This window comes from Suncus etruscus, chromosome 7 (genome assembly GCF_024139225.1).
Source record: "Suncus etruscus isolate mSunEtr1 chromosome 7, mSunEtr1.pri.cur, whole genome shotgun sequence".
Taxonomy (NCBI): Eukaryota; Metazoa; Chordata; class Mammalia; order Eulipotyphla; family Soricidae; genus Suncus; species Suncus etruscus.
Window position 1 is genome coordinate 121,735,292 of NC_064854.1, and position 15,515 is coordinate 121,750,806.

The window sequence follows — 15,515 nt, forward strand, 5'->3', positions numbered from 1 at the left end:
CTGGCAGTGTTCAGGGGTTACTCCTGGCTCTGCACTCAGAAATCGCTCCTGGCAGGCTTGGAGGGCCTTGTGGGATACCAGGAATAAAGCCACATCCGTCCTGTGTTGGTTGTGGCAAAACAAATGCCCTACCACAGTGCTATCCTCTGGCCCATGTTTGTTTTATTTATTTTATTTTTTTTTTTTTTGGTTTTTGGTTTTTGGGCCACACCCGATGATGCTCAGCCCATATATATTTTTTTATTTTATTTTATTTTATTTTATTTATTTTATTTTATTTTTTTGCCATACCCAGCCATGCTCAAGGATTACTTCTGGCTCTATACATAGAGATCACTGTCAGCAAGGATCAGGGGACCATATGAAATGCCAGGGATTGAAGGTGGGTTGGCTACATGCAAGGCAAGTGCCCTAACACCTTTTCTAGCTCTTTGGCCCCAGGTGTAGTTCTTTATGCCCTTGAGGAAGTCTAATAAGTAGGTGATACCATCTGCAGTATGGGGGAGGGGACATCACTGGACTCATCACGGGGGCCATAGTAGTTTTGAGTGCAATTGGGGTGTTGCTTTCTGTTTGTTCACATAAAGAAGGTAAAATTTCCAAAAATTGGAGTGGGATAGAATGCTTGCGTTGCATATGGATAACCCAGGTTTGGTCCTTTCGTGTCCACCAGGGACGATTTCTGAATGTATAGAACCAGGGGTAATCCCTAAGCACTACCAGGTATGGGCCCACAATTAATAAAAAGAAAAAAGGCAAGATTAAGTATCTTTTTCTCTCTGAAAAGTGGGTAGTATGTGACTGGAGCAATAATATAGCAGGTAGGGAACTTGCCTTATACAATGCCAATTTACTGGATCTGATACCCAGCATCCCAGATGGTCTCCCAAGCACTGCCAGGAGTAAGCCCTGAGGCCCAGCTGGGTGTGATTCAAAAACACAAAGCAATGGAGAAAAGGGGGTGGTAGGCCCCAGCTTTCTCCCAAAGCCTAGATGGCTGATAGTTTGCCATCGTGGCACCTACTGCGGGGTGAGAGAGGTCAGTCTGCTACGTGAGATTTCTAAAATGAGGGGGGCCGGCTTCCACCCCTACGAAGAACGACAGCAACTCTTTGTACAGTTAACAAAAGGATCTGTATTAGAACATGTACACTCGGGGAAGAAAGAGGTATCTGCATCGTCAAATGTGGAATGTCGAAGAAAGAGTTCAAATAAATAGACTCCGAGCGCGGTTAGGACTGGCTCAGGCTGGGTTCCGAGGCCTCGCCCGTCAGCTCCAGGCTGCAGGGGCCACCGCCTGGCCGTACTGGCCTCCTTCCCGACGCAGCGCAGCTGTGCCCGGGACACAGAAGAGTCTCTGGGGCGGGCGCACCCCGCCTTCACTCCCCGCTTTCCTCGCTGATCTCTGTGACAATGTCTATCAGGCTCTGGAGCCCGAAGATGTAGCCCGCGTCCTGGCCCTCGTGGACCACGCGGTCCTCGCCGTAGAGTCTGCAGGTGGTGTGTGCGAAGTCGATCATGCGAACGTCCACCGAGCTGGCGCCCAGCGGCTTGTAGGCATAGGCGGCAGCGGACTCGTCCGCCGATTCCTCCGACAGGTCCTCCAAGTCCTCCGCGTCCGAGTCCAGAGCCACCTCGGGCAGCTCCTTGCCGTCGTAGATGACCAGCAGGGAGCTGGAGTAGAAGCGGTAGGACTCCTGGCGCTCCAGCACCGCCTTGAGCTCCGTCAGCTTCTTGAGCACGGGGCCCAGCAGCTCTCGGCGCAGGTACCGCCCGTTGTGGAAGAACTGGAAGAGCGCCTCCTTGAAGCCCTGCACCGACAGCTTCCGGCCGTGGTATTTGTTCATGAACATGAGCTGCCCGCTGCCTGCCTGGTAGACCTGGGAGGGGGGAGAGAAGAACGGTGGGTCAGAGGGTCGCAGCCTTCTCTGGCTCTGGGCCCCAGGGCACAGCAGCAACAGGACAGTACTGGAACGGAGTCTAGGATTCATGAAGTATACCCATCTCACGTTGGAGGACTGGCCTCTCCCATCAACACCCACTCAGAATGCAGCCCGCAGGGGCCAGAGCGATAGTACAGCACATAGGCATTTGCCTTGCACACGGCCGACCCAGGTTCAATCTCCAGTACCCTGTAAGATTCCCCAAACTAGCCAGGAGTAATTCCTGAGTGCAGAGCCAGGAGTACCCCTTGAGCGTCGCCGTGTGGCCCAAAATCAGAAGAAGAAAATCAAGAAGAATGTAGCTCTGACTTTGGTTTTGTCCCAGACCCTTATTTGTACGTGTCACTGGAAAGAGCCTAATCTTGTCTTTCCATACTCTCCTCCCCTTCGGAAGTCCACAAATTGAACTCAGCCAAGCTAGTCACAGAGGTCAAACTCCAGATGCACCCAGACAAATCTGGAACTTTCTTGCTACTGTGGACTTTGTACTGAGCAGTACTAGAGGGACTACATAGTGCCAGGGATCAAGCACCCTGGCCTTGCTTGTGCCTACTACGAGTGCCACAGCCCTGGCCTCAACTCAGGAATCCTGTGCCCAGAGGGAGGTGTGGCAGGTTCTAGAGGCCCCAGCCTTCCCACAGCATGCCCAGTCACCCGCTCACCTGCATGCCACATACGCGCACACCGATGACTGCAGAGGTGCTCTGCTGGCATTTGCGGATCTGGTTGGCAGCCTTCTCCTCAGAAGCATCGTCACCGTGCTGGCGTGTCCCCATCTTAAGGTCCAAGACACAAGGCACCTCGTAGCGGGAAGTCAGGTTCTCCAATAAGATGAATTCTGAATGGTTAAGGGTCCTTTTTTTTTTTTTTTTTTTTTATTTTGGTTTTGGGACCACACCTAGCAGTGCTTGGGGGTTACTCCTGGCTCTGCGCTCAGAAATTGCTCCTGGGGGCCGGGCCGTGGCGCTAAAGGTAAGGTGCCTGCCTTGCCTACGCTAGCCTCGGACGGACCGCGGTTCGATCCCCCGGCGTCCCATATGGTCCCCCCAAGCCAGGAGCGACTTCTGAGCACATAGCCAGGAGTAACCCCTGAGCGTTACTGGGTGTGGCCCAAAAACAAAAACAAAAACAAAAACAAAAAAAAAAAAAAAAAAAAAAAGAAATTGCTCCTGGCAGGCTCAGGGTTGTGGGGATCGAAACTGGGTCCTTCCCAGATCGGCCATGTGCAAGGTAAAAGCCTTACTGCTGTGCTCTCTCTCCAGCCCCAGACCCTTCTAAAGAATCTTTGGGGTGCTGCTTCAAGGAGCCTTGGATACCCCAGGAATACTGCCTGCACACAGTGGCCACAGTGGCACACTGAGAACAGGGAGCCCAAACATGAGAAGGCTACTGGGCACCTTCTTGTCAGGAAAACTGGCATGAGAACAGTGGTCGATGGGGCCCGAGTGATAGCAAAGCAGTAGGGCATTTGGCTCAAACACTCTGACCTGAGACGAACTTGACCCAGGACGAACCAAAAAAAGGAGGGAGGACGAGGGAGAGAACGAACAAGGGTCCATATTTAATATAGACCTAGGCACCCCAACAGACACACAGTAATTCTTTTTTTTTTTTTTTTTTTTTTTTTTTTTGGTTTTTGGGCCACACCCGTTTAACGCTCAGGGGTTACTCCTGGCTAAGCGCTCAGAAATCGCCCCTGGCTTGGGGGGACCATATGGGACGCCGGGGGATCGAACCGCCGCGGTCCTTCCTTGGCTAGCGCTTGCAAGGCAGACACCTTACCTCCAGCGCCACCTACCCGGCCCCACACACAGTAATTCTTAAACTCAAACATGTGAGACCAGTGTCCTGATCACTAAAATAAGTTCTGGAAATGCTACAATCTTAAGTATTAAACAAGAAAGTTCAAGATGAATACATGTTGTTTCTTTTTTTGTTTGTTTGTTTTTCTGGCTTTTGGCTTTTGGGCCACACCCGGCAGTGCTCACGGGTTACTCCTGGCTGTCTGCTCAGAAATAACTTAGCTCCTGGCAGGCACGGGGGACCATATGGGACACCGGGATTCGAACCAACCATCTTTGGTCCTGGATTGGCTGCTTGCAAGGCAAACGCCATTGTGCTATCTCTCTGGGCCCCCATGTTGTTTCTTTTAAAAAAAGATAGATGGGATGGGGCCGGCGAGGTGGCACTAGAGGTAAGGTGTCTGCCTTGCAAGTGCTAGCCAAGGAAGGACCGTGGTTCGATTCCCCGGTGTCCCATATGGTCGCCAAGCTAGGGGCAATTTCCGAGAGCTTAGCCAGGAGTAACTCCTGAGCATCAAACGGGTGTGGCCCGAAAAACCAAAAAAAAAAAAAAAAAAGGTATAGGGGGGTCGGAGAGATAACACAGCGACATTTGCCTTGCAAGCAGCCGACCCAGGACCTAAGGTGGTTGGTTCGAATCCCGGCATCCCATGTGGTCCCCCGTGCATACCAGGAGCTATTTCTGAGCAGATAACCCCCTGAGAGCCGCTGGCTGTGTCCCAAAAACCAAAAAATGGTAGAAGGTGCTACAGAAAGAGTACAGCAGGTAGGGTGCTTGCCTTGCATGCCACTGACCTGACTTCAATCTCCAACTTCATATATGGTCCCCTGAGATCTCCAGGAGTGATCCCATGTGCAGTCAGGATTAAGCCCTTAGTACAGCTGGACATGGCCCAACAACACCCCTCCACACACACACCAAATAAAAAGTGCATTTCCCGGGGCCAGAGAGATAGCATGGAGGTAAGATGTTTGCCTTGCATGCAGAAGGTCGTGGTTCGAATCCCAGTATCCCATATGGTCCCCTGAGCCTGCCAGGAGCGATTTCTTTCTTTTTTTTTTTTTTTGTGGTTTTTGGGTCACACCCGGCAGTGCTCAGGGGTTACTCCTGGCTCCATGCTCAGAAATTGCTCCTGGCAGGCACGGGGGACCATATGGGACGCTGGGATTCGAACCGATGACCTCTTGCATGAAAGGCAAACGCCTTACCTCCATGCTATCTCTCCAGCCCCCTCCAGGAGCGATTTCTGAGCATAGAGCCAGGAGTAACCCCTGAATGCTGCTGGGTATGGCTGCCCACACCTCAAAAAAAAAAAAACGTGCATTTCCCAAATGTGTACAATAAAAAGGTCTAGAAAAATATGGCCAGATCCAGGGCCAGAGAAATAGTACAGTGGGTAGGGCATTTGCCTTGCATAAGGTCAATCTAGGTTCGATCCCCAGAAGTCTGTATCTGGGCTCACATCAGAGCAGGGCTGAGTATGTTCCGATACTCGCTGCCAGATACTAATAAGCCAGAAATGGGTCTTAATTCTATTATTCTTCTTGAATATTTAGTTTTTGGTTCATTTGGGGGACATACCTGGCAATACTCAGGGGTTACACTTGGCTCTGTACTTACTAGCGGGGATCAAACTCAGGTCAGCTGTGAGCTAAGGCAAGCTCCTTATCTGCTGGACTATCTCTCCGGGCCCTCAAATGTTCTCAAATGTTCAAGATTAAAAAAGCATTTAGAGGTTAATGAAGTAGCTTGGCAGTGGAGTACCTGCCTTCTATGTGAGTCCTGGGTTTAATCCTTGGTACCACTAAAAAAAAATAAATTCAATTCAAATGATCATATAAGCAACATTTTGGGGAGGAGGGTAGAATAAGTTCACCTGTATTCATTTACACTATTGTCAAAGGCTACTTTACAATGGCAGAATAGTTCATGTAAAGCTTGCGATTAACTACAACATTATTTAGCCCTAACCAGAAAAAGATTTGCACCTGCTAACTTAAGAGGAATGAATTACATCTAATAGAAAACACCCTCGGGGGCTGGAGAGCTAGCATGGAGGTAAGGCATTTGCCTTTCATGCAGTAGATCATCAGTTCGAATCTGGCTTCCTATACGGTCCCCCGTGCCTGCCAGGAGCAATTTCCGGGAGCCAGGAGTTTCCCCTGAGCACAGTCGAGTGAGACTCAAAAACTGCAACAAAAAAAAGGCAAAACAAAAAAAAGAAAACACCCTTGATCCTGAACCAGATAAACTATTGACTTTTTTGTGCATGTGGTACTGGGTCTCTTTAATCCAGGATACATGTAAAACATGTTTACCATTGAGACTGCTTCTGCACCATTATTTAATGCAGAAAGATAAGTGAGCAGAGTCAATATAATCCAGAAGGCTATTTTAAAAGACTTCTCATTGGCTAAATGTGGGACAATTTGAACAGTAAGAGAGAACTCCAACAGCCTATAACATGTCATCTAGTTGTTTAAATTCATAAATTCATAATGAGGCTAAAAAACAAAAGCCACGGGGAGGAAAGATAGCACAGCGGTAGGGCGTTTACTTTGAAAGCAGCCAACCCAGGACAGGACAGACAGTGGTTCAAATTCTAGCATCCCATATGGTCCCCCGTGCCTGCCAGGAGCGATTTCTGAGCGCAGAGCCAGGAGTAACCCTGAGCACTACTGGGTGTGATCCCCCCCAAAAAAGATAAATAAATAAATAAATATAAATTAAAAAAAATCAACCAGCCAAATGAAAAACTACTAGTCTGCTAAAGAGACAGTGCAGCAGGCAGGATGCTTGCCTTGTATACGATCAACCCAGGTTCAATTCTTCCAAACCCCCATATGGTCCCCATTAGCCTGACAGTAATGATCCTGAGTGTAGTCCGGAATAAGCCCTGAGTATCAGGGCGTGGCCCCAAAGCAAAACAAACAAACAAAAATAAATTTCCAAGATGAGGGGCCCGGAGAGATAGCATGGAGGTAAGGCATTTGCCTTTGATGCAGAAGGTCATTGGTTCAAATCCCAGCGTCCCATATAGTTCCCCAGCCTGCCAGGAGCGATTTCTGAGTATGGAGCCAGGAGTAACCCCTGAGCGCTGCCAGGTGTGACCCAAAAACCAAAAAAAAAAAAAAAAAAATCCAAGATGAGTTTGAAAGGATTGAAATAGGGCCAAAGATAGTACAAAAGCTGGAGTGCATGCTCTGCTTGTGCATGCTTGAAGGCTCAGGCTTGATCTTTGGCACTGCAGTTGCCCAAGCATCCCTAGGAATGAAAGACCCAAGAGCAAAGTCAGGAGTAGCCCCTGGGGCTGGACAGATAGCGTGGAGGAAGCGTGTTTGCCTTGTCTGCAGAAGGATGGTGGTTCGAATCCCTGGCATCCAATATGGTCCCCCGAGCCCGCCAGGAGCAATTTCTGAGCGTAGAGCCAGGAGTAACCCCTGAGCGCTGCTGGGTGTGACCCAAAAACAAAAAAAAAAAAAAAAAAAAGGGAAAAAGGAGTAGCCCCTGAGCAGCAACAAGTGTGGGATGACTTCTTCCTCCCCCAAAGAAACTAAATACCATAACTGATCTTAGCCAAAAGGGTAAGAAGCTATAAAATTAATGACGGGAGTTAATCCCAAGCACTTCCAAGAAAGAAATCATTTCAAACAAACAACATATGACCTTCATTTGGATCTCTGTTCAAAACATATTTATCTGAGCGCATAGCCAGGAGTAACCCCTGAGCTCACTGGGTGTGGCCAACAAAACAAAACACAACAAAACAAAACAAAACAAAACAAAAATAAAACATTTATGAGACAATGTGGAAACTGAAAACAAACTACAAATTTAGTAGTGAGGAATCATAGTTCACATTTGAAGAGTACTGATGGTACTGGGGTGGGGGTACAGAGGGGAGAAGCGACGCTACAGTTTGGGCCTCACCTGGTGGTACCCAAGGGACCTTAACGGGTGGCAGTATGGAATCAGGGTTGGTGATGGAGTAAGCACCAATCTCCTGTACTTTGTCTATGGCCTGTACAAATATTTATCTCCTAGTGATACAAACAGAGATGTACATGCATGAAAAAATGTATCTGAGACTTGCTTCAAAGAACATGGTTGGGGAATAGTGGGTATGTAAATAGCCATAACATGATTCTGACATAAGTGGCTTAACTGTAGGATATAGTTTATTAGTGCAATGACTCTATATACTCTGATTTTTAACTTTTTTGGTTTTGTTTTTGGGTCACATCCGGCAGTGCTCAGGGGTTACTCCTGGCAGGCTCAGGGGACCCTATGGGATGCTGGGATTCGAACTACCGACCTTCTGCAGGCAAGGCAAACGCCTTACCTCCATGCTATCTCTTCGGCCCCATACTCTGATTTTTAGCATGATTAAACATTTCCTAGGGGCCAGACTGACAGTAAAGCAACCAGGACACTTGCCTTACACATGGCCCATCTGGGTTCACTCCTCGGCAGCTCGTATGGTGCCCTGAGCTTGGCCAGAATGATTCCTGAGTGCAAAGCCAGGAGGTAAGTCCTAGCATTGTCAAATGTGTGGCGCTGCTCTCTCTCAAAAAAGAAAAAAACTTTCCTAGGGCAGGAAAACAGCTCCAAAGACTGGAGGGAATGAATGCCCGGCAGCACAGGCCCCAAGCCTGAATTCTGTACAACATAGTCTCCATAGGCTATCCAGAGAGCCTAGGGTTTCGGGGGCAGAAGGAGGAAGGCCAGCGGCATTGAATCAAGCAGGGAACCATCGACTTGAGCACTGTGCAGTGAGTAATCCTGTGCAGGGGGAGGGGTTCCCCCAATAAACATAATTACTTAATCCTAAATAATTTTGTCACATAAAAAAACAACAATAAGGGGCCGGAGAGATAGCATGGAGGTAGGGTGCTTGCCTTGCATGCAGAGGGACGGTGGTTCGAATCCCAGCATCCCATATGGTCCCCTGAGCCTGGCAGGAGTGATTTCTGAGCATAGAGCCAGGAGTAACCCCTGAGCGCTGCTGGGTATGACCCAAAAACCGAACCAAACCAAACCAAAACAAAAAACCCCAACGATAATAAATCAATAAAGCACAGCTTAATGGTAAAAAGAGGGTTGGGAAAAGGCAGGGGACCATGTTTTCATCATTTGCCAGTCTACTGAGATAAGATAGAACTGAAAGGCAGATGATCTGCTGAGCCCATGGTTGACAGGAAACCACTATCTGGAAATTTCTTACAGACGCATGAAAGTATGAATCAGCTTTTTGAACTGCAAAGCTAAAGCAGGACAGTCTCTCAATGCATTGTTCTTCACCCCTATGCTCAATTGCTCTCTTCTTTTCTCCCCACCACCTACGCTCCTAAACAAGCCCTTGGCCCAGGGGAAAGGGCTGGTTACCCCCTTTTATTATGCTGGGGATTCTGATACAACCACGACTCCCACACTCACTCTTCCTCTTTGAACTCCTAAGTCCTCATCACCTACTTTCTCTACCCAAGACTGTAACATCCCTATGAACAAAGGATACTATACTGGTTCCGGTGCTTTGCGTTCTCCTTCATTCTCTGTAACTGCTGTTGATGACACTTCATGCTCCATGGGTTGTAGTGTTTCAGTTGCGAACTTACATTCCCCTTTTTCTCTACGCTGTAGTATAAAACTTCAGATTTCTTCAGCCACTCAAATTCTTCTTCTAATTTATGGCTATAAAGAGACAAGGAGCCAATAAATCGAAATGCCTTATCACAATTCAGGGCCAGAGAGTCTTCAGGGGACTTGAAGGAGTATGACAAGAGTGAGCTCCTGAGATAGCACTGGTGTCATGGTACACGTTAAACACTTCAAGCGGGCATGTTTTATTGCATGTACAGAAAGTATACCTCAAGAACATTGATTTCAGAAGCAAACCGAGGGACCAGCTGCAAGTCTACAGTGAACGAGGAACAAGAGCAACTGCTCATCACCCAGGCAGTCCTCATCACCCACCTTTGGCCTGATACAAAAGGGTTCCCTGACTTCATGGGTTTCGGAAAATCGAAACTGAAAGGCCTTGGGAATAATGTAAATACTTATTTACACTATCCATACATCAACTTATATCCATTTTCTATAGGGAAAAGAAAACTCTGAGCAACCCACTGAGAGACAAGCTCTGTCAAATTATGGTGTTTGAAAGACCTTGTGTAGGTTGTTCCCAACCAACCAATCATTTTCTCTTTCACCAGGCAACCTGAGGTGACAGGATGGCTCCCTAGGACCTGCAGTATCTTAGAGCCTGCAGAGGGCCTGGCACAACTATGAAGGAGCAGAGCGTGATTTAATTTTCAAAGCTGTCACTCCAAGGGTTAAAATGACAGGAGTTAATTCCCCAGTCAAGGAAGGAGAAGTGGCTGCTGTTGTGTGGGAAGGGCCAGAGTGATCAAGTAGCTAGCACTGAATTCACTGTCTGACTTCTTAGCTCCAGAGGGCAAGGGCTGGTATCTGCTACTTCCGACCACCAACCAGAGTCTAGGGTTCCCCTTTCCTACTGTACCCACCTTTTTAGCTTCTCTTCTTTCCGATGCTGCCGCACCCAGTCCTTGGGGGCCTTTTCTGTGTCTAGGACATGATGTTTTTTGTTTGTCCACCTCAGGAGCTTACTCTTTGGTTCACAGTCTGAATTGTCTACACTGTCCGTAGTTCCATGGTCCCCTTTGACCGGATATGCTATTAAACACAAATTCCTGTCTTCATCTTCTTCAAAGCGGACCGAGACCACACCTGGAAGGGGGGTGAGGAGCGAAGAAAAACTTTTAATTCCCAAAGCAGATGTGTGATAAATAACATGATTGTAACAGTTGTTGTTTTCTTACCCTGTTCCTTAGTCTCTATGTTGCCAGAGGCCCCAAACTCATCTGCAAACCTAACAAATATCAAAACAGCTAGAAAAGATGACACCATACAAGACAAGCGATTAAGGAGCAAACATAGCTGAGAGTCTTCCTCTCGGATGCACTTAACAAGGCAGGAGCCAAAGAATTACAAGACACATTTTTCCATCATTGACAATGTTTATTTGTATGCAACTCTTCTAATCCTGAGAGACGTAAAGACATTTGCTCTTTGCGATCTCGTGGGAATTTTTAATGTCCTACACAGAAACTCTGACAGCCTGGAGACCTGCTTTAAAAGCAGAGCCTACGAACAGGTGGAACACGAGTTTGCCTGAGGCAGATGGCGCATCCAAGGGTGAGGGAAGACTGGGCAAGCGGAACAAAATACAGGAGCAAACGAAACAAACCACACAGCACGACAGACACCTAAGCAAAGGCTTCTTGCAGCGCCCCCATCCACGGAGTGGACGCTCCAGACCTTTTGTCCTCAAATACATTCCTTTATTGGTCTTTGCAGTCTCATGTCACAAAAGAACAAAATGAACATAAGGCAAATAGGGCTGGGCGGGGAGAACAGACGCGTGGTGGCCTTGGAAGCGGCTCCCCCCCTGGAGACTCTAGAACCTGTCCTGCGCAATGAGAGTCTCTGAGGAAGGGGTGGTCGGGTGGGAGCGTTTCAGCAGGTGCCGACGAGTGCCTGAAAGCGACTGGCTGAACACCTCTCCTCCCAGGCCTCTCTGGCCAAGGATCACTCAATTTGCTCAGTCTTTGCTGCCCGCCCGCTCGCTCGCTCGGTGCAGGGGAATGCGTGCTCAGAGAGAGACGACACTTCTGAGATGGACCCAGGCTCTGGGAATTCAGGGGACCACACTTCCCTGTGGTCACGGGGGAAAGAACCAAGGGCAAAAAGGGGGCTGGGGCGGCCAGCTAACAAAGAGCCTTTGGCTTTGTCCTGGAAAAAAACAACAGAGAAGGACCAAGTGAGGGCCCCCCAGCACCCCCGCACCTCCCACAACACACATGCATGTTCAGAGCAGAGAAGCCCAGGGCACCGTCTTCAAGGAACATGTTCCAACAGTCCCGGCAGAACCTAAATTGTTCGAGTCTTTCGCATAATGAGTCTATGCAAGGTTTAAAATTTCCTCTGTGAGTTCTTCCCAGAGTTACAAAGAATCTTCCCCCTAAGACCACGTTGGTGGCTGCTGCTATCTCCCCTCAAATGCATTATAAAAAGGATAAAAACCATCCCATGTGAATCAATAGGTTGCCTTAGTTTTGGGGACAATTTTGGGGACATCTGGTAATAGCAAAGGGCTTCTGATAATCAGCACAGTCTCCCACTCCTACATTCCATCTGCTCAACCCTGCTCCCAGCCTACCTAATCACCCGGACTTCTGGTTTCCTGAAGAACAAAAAGCAGGCAGCATGTAAACTTCTCCCAAAGTCTTCCCCTACCGCCCCCCTCCACGGGGGACTATGGGTTACTGTAATCAAGAGACACCTGAACATAAAACACAGCTATACTTGCACCAAAAATGAACGCAAAACAATTCCACAAAACAAAACAGAATTGAGCAATCTTACCAGGGCTTGAAAACTGAGGGTGTGAGGTGCTGGGCGGAGGGCCAAGAGGGAAAACACAATGTAGGGAGGGGGTGAGGGCTCCCTGGCTGGCTGCACTGCGATGCCTGGCACCTCCTCGCCAGGCGCTGGCGACCCCTAAGGCAGCTGGGGGCTCACCTTTGTACTGGGGTGTGAATTTGCGCATCTCGGCTGGGAGGGTCTCGTAGAACTGGTGCTCTCTGGGGACCAGGGGCTTGCACAGGGTGGTCTCGTTGAAGCGGAGTACGCAGGAGTGTCCCCCAACTTGGTGGACAAAGGGCTCCAAGAGGATGCCCTTAGTGCGGGGCTCCACGTCCATGGCTCTGAAGGCTGGGCTCATCCTCCAGGCACAGGAAATAGGGAGAAGGGGGAGGCGGCAGGATCCAGCAGCCAGCGCGTCCTCGTCTGTCGCGTGTCCGTGTGCACGTCGGTCTGCCTTGGCTGGGCTTCTGAGCTGCACAAACCAGAACGCTCTGTGGGAAGCACAAACAATGACAGGGGAGTTGGAAGACGCCAGGGATGGCTTTAGAGGCGCTCAGCTTCCTCCCAGAGAAAAACAAACAGCCTAGGCTCAAGAAGGCCCGCCCTGGGCTGCCCTCCTGGCCCCGCCTCATCCCATAGCCACAAACAACTAGAGCCTAAGAGCCTAGCTCTGGGCAGGGGGGGGGGAGGAGCAAGGCAGAAGGGATGGGGCATGCAGGGACCCGCTCCAAGAGCCCTTCCACAAGGTGAGAGCAGTTACATCAGGGAGAGGTGAGGTGGGGCGCCACGAGGTAATAGAACAACTTCAAACCGAGCATTAGAATTAATTCTTACTCAAACATTTTGATTATTTTATCCCCCCCTCCCTTTGGAGACACTCCCAGGGTTTGTGAGGCAAGTTCTGCGTCACGGCAGGCACATCCCAGGCTCTCAAACCTAACCACTCTATTTTCTTTCCCCTTTTGAAGGGGGAGTGTCACATCCCAAGGTGCAGGGAACAGACAGGGGCGGCTGGACAATTTCTCCTGCCTAGATCTAACCATTTTATAATAAAATGATTTAAATACAGTTGATGTACAAACCACTCCATTCATTTCATGTGCTTGCTTTATTTGGGGGGGGGGTGCTAGGGACAACCCATGTCAATATAAGCTCTACACCAGGCCCCACCTATATGTTCGTTTTTTTCTTAATATTTTTTGGAGGGCTGTGCTCAGGTATCTCTCCTGGTGGGACTACACTCTATGGGGCACAAACCAGCACTGGCTGCATATACGGCAAGTCTTTTCCTCCTGTACTATCTTTTCAACGTATTACATGTATTTTTAAGACTGTTTTAGAGCAGTTTTAGGTTCACAGAAAAGTTGGTATCTTCATTAGATTCCCCACATACCTCTTGCCTATAGAGATACACAGCACCCGCAGATTATCAACATTCTCCACCAAAGTGGCGTATCTATAACGAACGATGAGCCAACACAGACACGAGGATTCACTCACAGTAACCAAACATGGTCCTTAACCATGTTTTCAGAAATACATGGGAAAGAAAACAATGTAAGGTTTCGCTTCCCGAAGCGTCTAAGCACATCACCCCTGCCCAAGGCCAAAGACAAGCTCCATTAACCTCAGGAGCAGCAGAGTCTCAGTCCAGCTTTAATGATTAACATCTGTATCTAAAAACAACTGATCAAGGCTGACTGATTCCATTTTGAGAGAGACACAGTGTTCTAGGTCATCACTATTTTTATCAGTTCGATCCTGATCTCCAAAAGCTGGAGCGCACCTCTAAACTGAATCTCACTGCTGGGACAAGCGGCTTCCACCTAGGTGGAGGTCCAGGGCCACTGGAACTTGAAATGGAAGAGGTTGCACACCTCACCTCTCCGGGAGCTATGCCAGACTAGTTTTGTTTTCTCTGCATCTGACAGATTGCATGTCTCTACTAGTATGATTTACAGGAGACTTGGGCTCTAGTACCTGGTCCCTGACTCCAACTAGGCCAAGGAGCAGACAGGGGAGCCCCTGGAGAGGTGCCCACTGCGGTCAAAGGTGGGTGAAGCACCTACTGTGTGCACCTGGCTCCTCACTGGAGCGTCTCTTCTCTCCTATAAGCCTCCCGATGCTTTACAGGAAGGAGATACCGCTGTCACTGTGGCAAACAGAGATTCAGAGAAGTGACAAAATTCACCCAGATAAGCTCCTGCTTTCAAGATAATCTGCGTGCTGAGCACTAACAAGGCAGCCTCAGGACAACTGTCCCCGGCACTTTTGCCTTGGTGCTCAGATGCACCTGGGGCATTTAGGGTATCCCAGGGTATTCAATTTTCTATTTATGAAGTACCCTCTTTTAAACCTTTGTTTTTGCTGTTGCCTCACCCTCAGGGCTCACTCTTAGCCCTTCGCTCAGAAGTCACTGGTGATACTAGGGGGAACCATATGAGATGCCAGGGATCGAACACGGATTGGCTGCATGCGAGGCAAGTACCTTATACCCCCACACTCTATCGAGTCTCGAGCCCTTCTTTTAAACCAGGGGTCTCAAACTCATGGCCCGTGGGCCGTTTGTGGTCCTCCGTACAACATTTTGTGGCCCTGCCCTAGAGGAATCTTTTTTTGTTTTGTTTTGTTTTAGTTGTTTGGGTCACACCTCCCAATGTTCAAGGCTTACTACTGACTTTGCACTCAAGGATTACCCCGACTTTGCCTCCTGTGGCCCCCAGGTAAATTGAGTTTGAGACCCCTGGTTTTTTTTGTTTTGTTTTGTTTTTATTAATTTTTATTTTTAATTATGAGAACAAAGATGCAAAGAAAGAGGACAAGGTAAAGTTTCAGTGGAAGGACAATCACCCCATAAACAGAATTCTCAGTAGTCCCATTGCTGATATCTTAACTTTGAACTTTCAGCCAAAGAACATTAAGAAAAATAAAACAGAACCCATGTACAATTACTTTGTTCCTCAAGTCCCCAGATTGTAGTACATAATATTTCTTAGCAGCACACAAAGCAACCTAAAGACATAAAACATTGAAGGCAAAGTACTTTTTTACATTTCCATGCACATGCATATTAGTTTAAGTTAACCTCAAAAGTTTAAGTGGGTTGTTTTTCTTAAGGATTAGAGTCAAAGGAGCACAGTAAAAACGGTGTTAGAGTGGCAATTATTGTTTGCATAGGCCCATCAAAAATATGAGGGACATGGAAAGGAAAAGCCTTGGCCTAAATACAAGGAGACCCTACCCTTGAAGTTTCCTGGCATAAGACCAACTCTAGGCTCCAGGCAAACTAGTTTGTCCAATCCAGGTCATTGTCTGTAGTGCCAA

The 15,515-nt window shown here is 48.4% G+C and overlaps 1 protein-coding gene across 3 annotated transcripts in view; it reads right to left on the reverse strand.

Annotated features, from left to right (window-relative positions):
- Window positions 1-1,111: 1,111 nt before the first annotated feature.
- The window catches only part of IP6K2 (inositol hexakisphosphate kinase 2), a 30,820-nt gene continuing 16,416 nt past the window's right edge, over window positions 1,112-15,515 (reverse strand). Inside the window, exons 2-6 of one of the 3 annotated variants that reach the window (XM_049777376.1) lie at window positions 12,348-12,682; window positions 10,271-10,493; window positions 9,262-9,437; window positions 2,606-2,781; window positions 1,112-1,880 (exon numbers count right to left, since the gene is read on the reverse strand). In XM_049777376.1, the coding sequence (XP_049633333.1) occupies window positions 1,380-1,880; window positions 2,606-2,781; window positions 9,262-9,437; window positions 10,271-10,493; window positions 12,348-12,549 (1,278 nt within the window). In that variant the 5' untranslated portion in view covers window positions 12,550-12,682 and the 3' untranslated portion in view covers window positions 1,112-1,379. Of the gene's footprint in view, window positions 1,881-2,605; window positions 2,782-9,261; window positions 9,438-10,270; window positions 10,494-11,085; window positions 11,559-12,347; window positions 12,736-15,515 lie in introns of those variants that run through there. The other 2 variants (XM_049777377.1, XM_049777378.1) reach the window with 2 other exon arrangements.